The following is a 12,539-nucleotide window of genomic DNA, read 5'->3' on the forward strand; positions in this document are numbered from 1 at the left end:
TTCTAGATCTATTTTTTTAACTTTAATTTATTTATATATTTAAATGATAAGTGAAATATTATAAATTTTAAATACTAATTAAATTTAAATTTAATTTTTTTTTCTTATCGAAGCAAATAAACGAAAAACAATATATTTAATAAATAAAATTCAATTTTATGTTATTTGTTAATTTCATATTCGTAATTATTTTTCTAATAATAATTAAGTATTTCAACAAATTTTAATCAATAATAATAAAATCAAAGTAACTTGAAATTGAACATGAATATAACCTATTACAATATAAAGGGGAAATTACAGTTTATGTCCCTAACTTACCACTAAAATGATTTATGTCCCCAAACATTTCAATCCACGAAATATGTCCTCAAACTTGCCACTTTTGATCACTTTATGTTCTGCCGTTAACGTCGGCAGCTAACTTCGACGGAAATTGCACGCGTGGCTCACGTGACGTCTATGTGGCCGTTAAATGTCGAGCTGTTCAACACCCAGTGCCTATTTGGCCGACGAAACGTGATGTGGAGCGACACGTCATTCTCCTCCCCTATTTCTATTCTAAAATCCCTAATTCTCCATATCCCCAATTAACCCGTAAATCCAAGCTCTAAAACCCCATTTCGAATCCTTCAATTGAGGTGAAATTCGAAAATAGCAGAATTGTCTTCTCAAGTTTTTGAATGTCTGAGTAGTTAAAGCGTCACAATTGCAAAACAATTTTCAATTTGGTAAGTTTCCTCAAAGTTGTTATCTTTGAACAATTTTCGATTTTGGTAATTAGTGTACTTGTAGTGTTGATTTCACCGCAATGTTTTCGATGGAGCATAAAATATGAGTAAAGGATCTAATTATGGCTGTCGGAGCTCATCCTCAACGAGCTCTGACGCTCATTCAACATTTTACACAATCAATTGTAAATGTGGATTTCGTTTGCCAGTGATTACGTCATGGACGCCAGACAATCCAGCGAGAAGATACCAAGCTTGCCCAAATTATGGGGTAAAATGCTTTCCTTTTATTTGATCATTACTGTATATTGGATTTGTTATTTCAAGCTTGCCCAAATTATTGGGTAAAATGCGTTCTTTTGATTCAAGTTTTGGTATTCGTTACAGAAATCAACCTATTGTGGTGTATTCAAGTGGTTGGATCCTGAAATATGTGGTAGATCCAAGATGATTATCCCCGGACTGCTTAGGAAAGTGAACAAACTAGAGGGTGAATTAGCTTGCTTCAAAGAGAAAGAAGGAATATTGAACCAAGTTGAACGTGAAGTGGCTTGTTACAAAGAGAAAAAAGAAAAATTGAACAAGCTAGAAGGTGAACTTGCAAATGAAAGAAGGATTATTCAGAAAAGAGCCAAGAAACTGGAGGGTTTGATTGCAATATACAATAAGAGGATGAAGTTGCAAGTTGGAGTCTTTATGGTCATACTTCTGTTCATTGCCATATATGTCATGAAAATTGGCATAGAAAGGGGGTCTATGTAATGTTTTGTTTGTATGTGGATGTTGTTTGTAATGTTTTGTTTATGGTTAATTTTCAGTTGTTAGGAGTTCTTGTAATGGTGGATTTGGTAATTTGGTTGTAGTTCTTGAATTTGGTGAATTTGGTAGTAGTTCTTGAATGATCAATTTTCAGTTGTTAGAAGTTCTTGTAATGGTGAATTTGGTAATTTGGAAATAATTCTTGAATTTCCAATAATTCTTGAATTTGGTGAATTTGGTAGTGACTCTTGTATTAGTCATTTCATTTGCTAGTTATTATGTTGGTTGGTTTCTATCAAGTACCTTGTATGTATTGATCAATTATAGAACTTAGATATACATCATTCAAAAACAGAAGCTTATTCATTAACTTGAAATTCAAATAGAAATTCAAATATCAAACATTCAATAACTTAAAAGAGTCATCAAACATCCCATACAAACCAACTGTGTTCAAATCCAAACAAATCAAAACATCTCATACAAAACATCTCATATAAACCAACTGTGTTCAAATCCTAACAAACCATCAAACATTAAACAACCAAATATTCAACATTCAAACATTCAAACAAACATCAAACTAGCTAACAAACATACAAAATAACAAAAGTACAATCTTGTTCAAACTTGATCACTTCTTCATCTTGGAGGCTGACTTGGAACCAGGGGCTGACTTAGAAACAGGTGCTAACTTGGAAGCAACTACTGACTTGGAAGATGCCTTGGAATTTGTGATGGATGCATAGGCTGACTAAGAAGAACTTGCACCAATTTCAGAGCCTGAGTTTCCCTTAAGTTGATTGGTTACTGATGATGCTAAATTGGATAGTGTTATGAAATTAACACCTCCTTTTACAATTATTGGAGCCTGGATTGTTGGAGAAGATTGACTTGGTTGTAATTAATACAAATAAAAATAAATTAATATAAATATTTATTAAAAAACATAATTATGAAAATATTAATTTAAATACCTTAAAGGATCCAATTATGTTCCTTCTGCCTATTATTGTCATTTTCTTCTGAGGTCTTCTAAACTGCAATTTTGAACAAATAGCTTGCATAACTGAAATTTTATATATGTATATTATATACATTGAGATAATGAAATTAAAAAAAAAAATAATACAATTATAAACCTGTAATTTTTCTTTATTTTTTGCAATGTGAATTGGTGGTTGTGGTACTTGTGGAGTTGAAACTGAAGCTTGAGTTGAAGCTTCAACTTCATTCCTTTGGTTTCCTTGCTCAGCACTCATACCAGCACCCTTGCTCCCTTCTTGAACCTGTGAAAACTTCCTCTTTTTGCATGTTTTAGAGTTGTGGTTTGTGCCTCCACATGTTCTGCACTTGTTTGATCTTTTAACTCCAACCAGCCTATGAGGATTTTTTGCAACAGGTGGCTCATCTGCTTCTCTCCTCCTAATTCTTTGAGGCCTACCTACTTTCTCAGTGTAATTGGGTGGTAATGGAGGCTCTATTGTACTGGCAGGCCACAATTCAGGTCCATTTAAAGGAAATATAGGAGTTTCATAGCATTTCAGATAGGTCTCCACTTTGTAACAATTGTGCACATAAGACTCAGGATCTTCATTTCTGCACCAGATAGCAGAACATGCATGTTTACAAGGGATTCCAGTGAGATCCCATTTCCTACAGCTGCATCTCCTCTCTCTTACATCAACACTGTGCTGAGTTGAAGGTCCCATAATTTGGAAATTCCACTCATCTGACCTTATTGGAATGCACTCTCCAGCTTCTTTCATTGTCTTTACCAACACTTGCTTAATCTTAGGACAAAGAGGACCATCCCACTTAAGTGTTTTTTCTCTATTTATCTGAATTCTTGTCATCAAAATGTTTCTAATAGATTCAAGCAAAGAAATAATTGGTTTTTCTCTTGCATCCAGTATGAAGCTATTGAAACACTAACACATATTATTCAACAAAATATCACACTTGGGATAGTTAGTGAAATGAGACCTAGACCAGTTTTGTGGAGGTTTTTTGGCTAGCCAAATATAGGCATTTTCATCTATCTCCTTCAACTCTTGCATTCTCTTCTAAAATTCCTCAACTCTAGTTGCCCTTGTTGCAGCCCATAATGCTGATTTAACGGCCAATCCAGTGAAACCATCCCTTTTCATGTTACTGTGAAGATGCCTCACACAGTACTTATTTTCAGCAGTTGGGAACAAGGTTTCAAAGGCTGGAATCAAGCCCTTTTGCTTGTCACACATGAATGTCCATGTGTGTCCATTTTCACTAAAGTTGAGATCAATATTCAGCATATTCAAAAACCACATCCAACTCTCCTTTGTCTCACTCTCAACTATTGCATATGCAATTGGATAGATGTTATTGTTTGGATGTAATCCAACTGCACTAAGCAACTGACCCCCTGATTACCCTTTAACCAACATCCATCTACCCCAACCACTGGTCTGCAGCCATTCCTAAACCCAATTTTACATGCATTAAAACACATATAAAATCTTTTAAACCTGTTTTCATCATTCAATTGCATTCTCATATCTAACTCTTGACAATAATCCCTTATTTTGCTAAATTGTTCCTCTAAAGTCCCCTGAATCAGTTTCAGGGCCTTTTGCTTTGCCCTATAGGCCTGTGATCTAGATACATTGGCCTTTAAGGTGGTACAAACTTCATTTCTAAATTCACTTGTACCCAATTTTGGATTTTCTTTCAATTTTTTCACAAAAGTCTTCCCAATCCATCCCGATTTAATGCTTGTGTTGTTATAATTCCAAGAGAATTTGTTATGATTTGGATTATAGCTCTTAATTTGCCAAGCACCATCCCCCTGCATTTTTCCCACATAAGAAAACCACTCACATCCATCTTTTTTACAAACTGCCCTCAACCTAATCTTGTCAACCTTCTGAAATTTTATCATCATACCTCTCCTAAAGCAATGACTCTCAATGGCAAACTTAGCCTCATCCCTGCTACTGAAAATTAATCCTAGTTTAAGTTATGGATTTATTTTTTCAGTCCTAGGATTGAACTTAGGGTATTTCACTCCAACACTTTCTTCATCACTACCACCACTGACAAAGTCATCATCACTAGCAACAAGTTTTTCCTCCCCTTCTTCATTATATAGCTTATCAAACATCCCACCACTTATGAATTCACTACCCTCATCTATCTTACCCTTGCCCTTGTCTAAACCACCAAACTCAGCTTCAGGATCAACATAAGCTTCAAATAGCTTATCATCATCCTACATATCATACTCAGACTCATAAAAAATGTCACCATCTTCATTGTCATCACCCTCATCACTTAACTCTACCCCAGTTTCATCTATCCCAATTTCATCGTTTATGACAGATTCAGTACCCCCCCTCTTAGTTATTAACCTTTTCAATGAACATCTTAACTTCAAAGTTTGAAGGAATACAGTCAGCTATGCTAAGAACATCAACATCGGTTTCAATTGGCCCAAAACAATTCACATGTTTTAGTCAAAATTTGAAACTTCCCTTCTCAGTGTACCCTAAAGTATTTACAAAATCCCACATATCTAATATACCAAATTGGTCAATATCCAAAAAATCAAAGCATTCTACCTGCCCTCCTATATATGTTCTAGTTGGTTCATGCCTCATAATTCAACCATAAAAAATTTTATGCTAAAACATGTAGGTTCACCCATTTCAACTAAGGTGTTTGAGGAAGCAAAAAAAAAATAAAAAAATAAAAAACAAAAAAAACAAAAAAAACAAAAAAACAAAAAAAAAAACAAAACAAAACAAAACAAAAAAAAAAAAAACAGAAATTAGACAAAACAAAAATCACATTTTCACATAATTTAACAACATAGCTAAAAAGTTAAGGATACTTACTGTAGTTTGGAGTCCACTGAAGGCTGGATTCACTCCTTCTTGACATTTTCTTCTCCAGAAGTCACCCAAAGCAGAGTAGTTTCTGAGAAGGAAAAAACTCTTCAAATGTGAGAATGTTTGAATTTTTTTATGGGTTTATGACTTCGATTTTAGTATGGGTTAGAGCAAGAATGCAGATTGGATTGAAAATTTGGGAATGGGTTGAGGTGATTCAAATTGTGAAGTGTGGGAAAATTAGGGTTTATGGGAATGAAACGTGATTTGGGATTTGTGAGAATGAGTTAGAGGAAATTAGTATATTATTGTGCCACGTCAATATTTAATATTCAATATATTATTCCACGTCACATTAAACGGCCACATAGACGTCACGTGAGCCACGCGTGCAATTTCCGTCGAAGTTAGCTGCCGACGTTAATGACAGAACATAAAGTGATCAAAAGTGGCTGAGGACATATTTCGTGGATTGAAATGTTTGGGGACATAAATCGTTTTAGTGGTAAAGTTTAGGAACATAAACTGTAATTTTCCCCAATATAAACTACGATACAAAATTACAAAAATAAAGAAATTACAACTCAAATACGAAAATAAAACAACACAGAAAAATAATATTATTTAACCCTCCTCATCTCCAAAGATACTCTATAAATGATTCTTAAGATCGGATCGCAAGACTTCATTAGTTCCCCGATTGCGAATTCGACGAAGTGTTGGTCGAAAACCTACATGCAAGTGCACGTATCGTACAAGTAATATAGTGGACTAAAAGTCCGGATATCGAACCCACATGGAATATTTAATTATCTAATCCTAGACGCTAAATTCTACCAATTGTTTTCAAGCCCACCCTACACAGTCGAATTTGGAAAAGATTAACTAAATTAAACTAAATTAAAGCAATTAAAAAGATAAAAACAAGAAAGCAATTTAAACACGAAGATTAATCAAAGTAGACAAACCTAGGATTTTATTCTTCCCCCTATGTGATTATTACTCCCCCAATTCCTTCAATTATGCAAGCAATTAACCCGGATTAATAACCTGAGATGCTAAAATAATCATAACCCGCTTCCGCGTGTATTACGATTCTAATACTCTAGATTCAATTACTATATTCCTATGCAATTAATTCTAGAACACAACATTAAGCATAAATCTCAATAATGGCTACCTAAGAGATTAACTATATTCCTATGTTAATACCACAAAGGCTCTTCTACCACAGTTCTAATTATTAACCTGATCTTCCGATTTATGCGATTAACAATAACATAAAATCACATAAGTTGATCAAGTTCATGCACTTAATAAAACAAGTAGAAGAAATAATCCGGAATTAAAACTTGCATAAAATCATAGAAAAGGGTTCATAAATCCCACATAGTGTTCCAAATAAAATCCTAGAAATAAAGACTTAGCTACTCGTGATTCTTATGATAAAGAAAATAAAATAAATAAATTAAATAAGAAAAACTATGCTTGAGTCTTCGTTGATCTTCGTTCCTCGCGTTTTTTGGTGTCCAATTTCGTCAAAAAAGATCCTCAATTGTGTGCTTGGTTTGGTCTTATATAGGGTGAAGAACTTGGGGAAGAAGGCAGTTTCCTTGTGCAATTAAAATTCCTTTACTGCGCAACTTCGGAGTCTCGGACGGGGGTCCCACAATTTGCACTAAAACTGGGACGGGGTCCGAGCTTTAAATCTTCTGAATTTTGATATTTTCACTTTTGACCCATATTTTTGCCAAAATTGCAGTTTTGACCCCATACTTTTCCAATTCTTCAATTTGTACCTAAAATACAATAAATCAACTTTTTAAGCACCAATTATCGTTAAAACACACTAAAAGCTCAAATAAAAAGGTACGATAAAGTGTAAAAATATACACTTAACACACCCCCAAACTTGAACTTTTGTTTGTCCTCAAGCAAAATCTACCAGTAAGCAAATAACTCAACGATAACATCTCATCACATAGATCAATGATCAACTTCACGTTTTCAGAACTTGTACTTATAATGACAATTCTTAGGCATTCGCAAGCTCAAAATTCAACAACACTTAGTCACTCATCATTACCAAAAACCACAATTCATACAATTGCTTAAAGCATCCAATATTTGCAAATTAAAGATAGAAAGAATTTATACTTACATGCATATGCTTGACTCCAAATACTCACCAAATTATTCTACTCTACTAATATCGAACATTAAGCTATTGGGATCATTGGGGCTTTGTGGCTTTCAATTGTTAGGCTCTTTGGTTCGGGGTAGGAAGTATGGGTATATGTGGCTATTTTTCTTGAATTTAGGTGATTACGCCAAAATTTGGAAGATAGGCGTTTGAAACAATGAATTCACCTCTACGAACTTTAGTAAACTCGATTCTCAAAATTCAAAAGTCTCCACTTTTGCTTTTGAGGCAAGGGATCGAGTTTTTAAAGATAATTCAACAACTAGTCCTTAATTCTCCCTTCTAGTCTCTTCTTCTTTTTCTTTTTCTCTCTTTTTTTTTTGTTTTTTTTCCTTTTATATATATATAGAAGCATAGATATTTTGTAGCACCCCCCTTCTAGACGGGCGATAAATCGAACCGGTTTATCGGAATATTCATTAAACTAGCGGAAGCAAAGGATCTCTTTGTAATTTTTGAAACATTGGAATGGGGTGAAAATGCAATTATAAAAAAAATATATTCTTTTGGGTATTGAAGACTTTGCATTTTCGAAAACTTGCTTAGGTTACTTTAGCCGAATACAAAGCTTGGTTTGGAAATAAGTTTCGAGGGGAGGTTTCGTTCGAGTGCTACAAGATCACTATCGATTTTCGGTTCGAGAATAAATCAGAGTTCGAAAGGGTTATTTTGGTGAATAATTCGAAAATTTCTAACGAAGGCATGAGAATAGCAAATTACGAAACTTACTATATTAAAGTAGGAATTAAGTACGATTCATAACGAAAATGAGTTCAAAAGTACGAAAAGGGAAATATTACGGTTTAGGGTTACACCACCAAAAGAAAATAACCAAAAGTCTAGCATCGTTCATAGGTCCTCGTACGTCTTCCAAAATCCCGGGCAAGACCTCGATCCGCTACTCGATCCATCCCGGTTGAGGATTACTACTACCTGCAATTAAAAGACATCTATATGAGCTATGAAGCTCAGTAAGAAATCCGAGTATTATCAAACTTTGGAAATACGTTATATATGTAATATACAATACTGTATACCCGTTCTTACCCACGTTTCGCACAACAACACAAGGCAATCGGTCAAATCACATATCTCGCGAAAACACATCATTTAATAAGATCACGTAATTATGCAAAATGTCTAGAATGCCCTTTTTGTGAAAATCATGAAAAACACATTTTTCGGTTAATCGGATCCGTGAAAGATTAATTTCTGTACCGGATAATAAACCTGTTACGAGCCCGTTTTCACTAAGTGGAATCAAACCACTACCACATCATCCTAGTTGGATACCGGCCCACTATATCCGAGTTGTTTATTACCCGATATTCCATTAATCTTTCAAAAAAAATCATTTAATGCAACTTTTCGAAATAATGCTATAAGCCACACATGACATCACAAATATCAATCAAGTACCACAAATTTACACAATTATCACAATTTACCACATATTTGTAATTTAGGCAAAAATCCCAACTTCACACACACAACCACACACGACACACACACCATGCACAATCAGCACACACCTTCACACATTTTCAGCACACACACGTGCACATTCAACACATTAAACATTACTAATTACTCATCAAAGCAAGCTCAAGAACAAATACCTTTTTACCTTCATTTAATGGACTTATTACCACATCTAGGTAATAATCCATTTCAATCAATTTCCCACAGCCATTAAACACATCCAACAGCAATTAAAGTACCAAAATACCAAAGTTCATCACTCATCACCATTCAATCAAGAACATAAACATTAAAGCACAAAACATGTTAAATGGTATGCAAATTGTCCTAATTTCGAAATATTAGCAAACTAATTCCAAAAACTCTCAAATTAAATCCTAGAACTCCTAACTGACTCAATTCTCAGATTCTGAAATTATTTTTAAGTTCTACAAAGTTTCGAATTTTTTTGGAATTAAACACTAGGAAAATCCCTTTTTCAATTTAAAAATCCAAAACTCTAATATAACTCTAATTGATTTAAAAACTTATTAAATAAAAATTTTTCCTATCTAATACTTGCTGAAAAACAGATCCAAACTTTAAAAATGAGAGATTTTCGGAAATTGCAGTTTTGACCCAAAAGTTTCGAAATTTATACATGCAACCACACTAAAAGTTCAAATTCCACTTTTTCATGAAAAACCCCTAACAATCTGAAATTATATTTTATTAGATGCAGAAATCGAAGTTGAAAAGTCACTTTATGCAGAAATTTCGGAAATTACATAATTTGCCCCAAAATTTCTAGATCTACACATGCAAGCCTACTAGAATTTCAAACTCAACTTTTTCTTACAAAAATTCTTTAAATCCGAAATTTTAGTTCAAGAAATGCTGGAAAACAGTTCTGAAAACATTTTTCGGACAGACTTTACAAAAATTACAGATTTGGCCCAAACTTTCGAAGATCTACACATGCAACCACAAAAAGTTAAAAATCTCATTTTCTTGAAAATCCCTTTTTGAAATCTGAAATTTTTGAGGCTTTTGGCCAATATATGCTGTATCTAACCACTATCAACACAGATGATGCATGCAAGAACAAGAATTTAACAAGAACACTCATTTTTCCATTTTTCTTCAAAAACTCATAAATTTTCGAAATCTTCCCCAATCTTTTAAAATTTCATGAAAATCTTTTCAATACTATTGATGTCCCTTAATTGCAGCAAGAAATCGAAATTTCTTACCTTAAAATCGAAGAAAGAAAATAGCCGAAAGGGAGGAAAGCTTTCAAGCACCAAAGTCCAACCAAGCCACCTTGATTGTGAAGGAGATGGTGTGAGCTTCAAGGAGGGAGGAGTTGTGATCTCCCGTAAGGAGGCAAGTGGTTTTGATGGTGTTTTTGGAGTAGTCTATGGCAAGAGTTAAATAAGGAACCTTCATTTTTATTTTGGGGTTTCTTTGAAAATGAGAAATGAGGTGGAGAGAGGGGGGCCGATGATGGTGGTGATGGCTTCGGTGGAAGGAGGAGAGGAAGACAAGTAAGTATGGAGGTGTTGGAAGGAAAAGAGATGAAGGTGTCTCTTCATCTTACTAATGAAGGTAGAGTGTAGGCTTAGCTAAAATGATTAGCATTTGCCAAGTGTAAGTGCATGCCTAATTACACATAATTTATTTATTTAATTTAAATCACAACTTGCATCTTAACACACACACACACATCCGAACACACACACACAATTTCGGACATATATATATATATATATATATATATATATATATATATATATTCAAATGTATAATGCAAGTATATATGTATGTACACGTATGCATGCATGTATGTACGTGTATTTATATGTATACAATTCAAATAATTTACCAAGTTTCAAATAATTTATCAAATAAATAAGAATACGCAATTATTCACATAAACCCCGTAATTCACGAAATTTCATAGTATTTTAATTTACGGAAATTTAAATCATATAAATCACATATATAATAGCGCACGTAATTATTCACGTAAGAAACATACTTAAATCCACGTAATGCATATAATCACGTAATAATATTTCCTAAGGGTTTTCGAGTTAGGAATATTAGTCCCGGGTTTTAGGGTTTTTCGGGTTTTGGAAAGGTGGGGTGTTACATATTTGTGTTCTTTTCGTTTTTTTTTTCTTTTTTTTTTTTCGAAGAAGAAGGACCTTATAAAATTTTCGACCGAACTCCAAGGGGTAATTTTCAAGAATCTCCACCAATTCTACCTCACACATTGACTAAAAGAAAGAACACCTTTTCTCCGAGGCTCAAAACAAGGTTCTAAGGATAATTTCGATAAAAAAGTCGGCTTGAAAGGCTCAAACGGTTCAAAGAAGGCCCAAATCATATCCCAAATCACTCACTACTCAATACTTCGTATCATAAATTTCCTAAGGTGAGTCTTAAAACATAACATAGCATGATCTAGCACAAATTAATTCCAAATTTAAAATACAAAACATTCAACCAAAGCAATGCACAAAATGTGATTCCTAGCAATAATTCGCTTCTAAGTCCCGTTGAATCGAAAGCTAAATAAACATCAAATCCTTATCACACAAAACAAGCAATCTCATCATCAAACATTGATCATCTCTCATCATCATAAATCATCGATGCATTCGACTCAAGCAATTTTTTTTTTTTATGCTCCGGAAAAACGAGAAAAACACTAAAAACAAATAAAACCTAATGCATGCAAACTAAAAAAATAAGCATGTTTTTCACCCCCAAACTTAAAATTTTCGTTGCCCTCAACGAAATTAGCTCAAAGTTTAAGGATAGAAAACACCTGATTTAGTCGGAGTCGATGTCTTCGGGGTGTGAGAATTTGTGGGAAAGCAATTTGATTTTCCTCTTGCGAAGATGCCCTCTCTGTCTCTCGGATGACCGTCCCGATCGCAATTCCGACCTTAAAAATAAGAAATCAAATAAATTAATTAGAATGCATGCCTATGAAAATAAAAATAAAACATAAAATTAAAGAAAAATATAAAAAACAGTAAAGCTCGGGTTGCCTCCCGAGAAGCGCTAAGTTTAAAGTCTTCAGCCGGACTTTGCTTCTTGAAATTGTTATGTCCAATCCAAAGCCTTGTAGATTGCGCATCCATCCATGAGCTTTGTCACTTCAATTGCAACCGATATAGGGATATAACTGCAATATGTCAGGGTCCACTTTAACTTGTAATCTTTCTTGGTTGTAATCAATCGGTACGAAGCCAAGATGGGATCTTCATCACCCGCTCCCTCAAATTGGTACACAAAAACCTCACGTCCGCGTATAACCTCCACTTCAAACACATTCGTCTTCTCATCAACCTCTATTGATGCCTTCAAAGCCACGTCAGGAACAATGATAAGATCCGCAATTTGAATATTTGCACTAACCACATCCATCTCCTTCTTCTCTTGTTCCGAGACATCTTTGTAGTTTAGCTCGATTGCATTCTCATATTCATCATCCTTAAGCGT

At 34.1% G+C, this 12,539-nt stretch overlaps 1 protein-coding gene and 2 long non-coding RNA genes across 3 annotated transcripts; 1 reads left to right on the plus strand and 2 right to left on the minus strand.

The window, feature by feature from the left end:
- The first annotated feature begins 838 nt into the window (after positions 1 to 838).
- On the plus strand, positions 839 to 1,637 carry LOC148765152 (uncharacterized). The gene is made up of 2 exons (XR_016029827.1): positions 839 to 1,002; positions 1,119 to 1,637. It is a non-coding gene; the product is annotated as an uncharacterized LOC148765152 (long non-coding RNA).
- Positions 1,638 to 2,124: 487 nt separating this feature from the next.
- Positions 2,125 to 3,274, minus strand: LOC148765153 (uncharacterized). The gene is made up of 3 exons (XM_088812679.1): positions 2,633 to 3,274; positions 2,468 to 2,530; positions 2,125 to 2,244 (listed from the first exon to the last, which is right to left on the minus strand). Exons 1-3 carry the CDS (start codon positions 3,257 to 3,259, stop codon positions 2,125 to 2,127), a joined length of 810 nt encoding a protein of 269 aa, XP_088668805.1. The 5' UTR covers positions 3,260 to 3,274.
- Positions 3,275 to 8,278: 5,004 nt separating this feature from the next.
- On the minus strand, positions 8,279 to 10,768 carry LOC148765154 (uncharacterized). The gene is made up of 2 exons (XR_016029691.1): positions 10,277 to 10,768; positions 8,279 to 8,495 (listed from the first exon to the last, which is right to left on the minus strand). It is a non-coding gene; the product is annotated as an uncharacterized LOC148765154 (long non-coding RNA).
- Positions 10,769 to 12,539: the final 1,771 nt, after the last annotated feature.

This window comes from Erythranthe guttata, chromosome 14, assembly GCF_056151865.1.
Source record: "Erythranthe guttata isolate IM_541 chromosome 14, IM_541, whole genome shotgun sequence".
Lineage (NCBI taxonomy): Eukaryota > Viridiplantae > Streptophyta > Magnoliopsida > Lamiales > Phrymaceae > Erythranthe > Erythranthe guttata.

Coding starts and splice junctions, on each gene's coding strand:
- LOC148765153 (XM_088812679.1), bottom strand. CDS start 3,259: ATGAAAGAAGCTGGAGAGTGCATTCCAATAAGGTCAGATGAGTGGAAT. Junction 2,531..2,632: donor AAAATAAAGAAAAATTACAG/GTTTATAATTGT, acceptor TCAAAATTGCAG/TTTAGAAGACCTCAGAAGAA. Junction 2,245..2,467: donor ACATAATTGGATCCTTTAAG/GTATTTAAATTA, acceptor AGTTCTTCTTAG/TCAGCCTATGCATCCATCAC.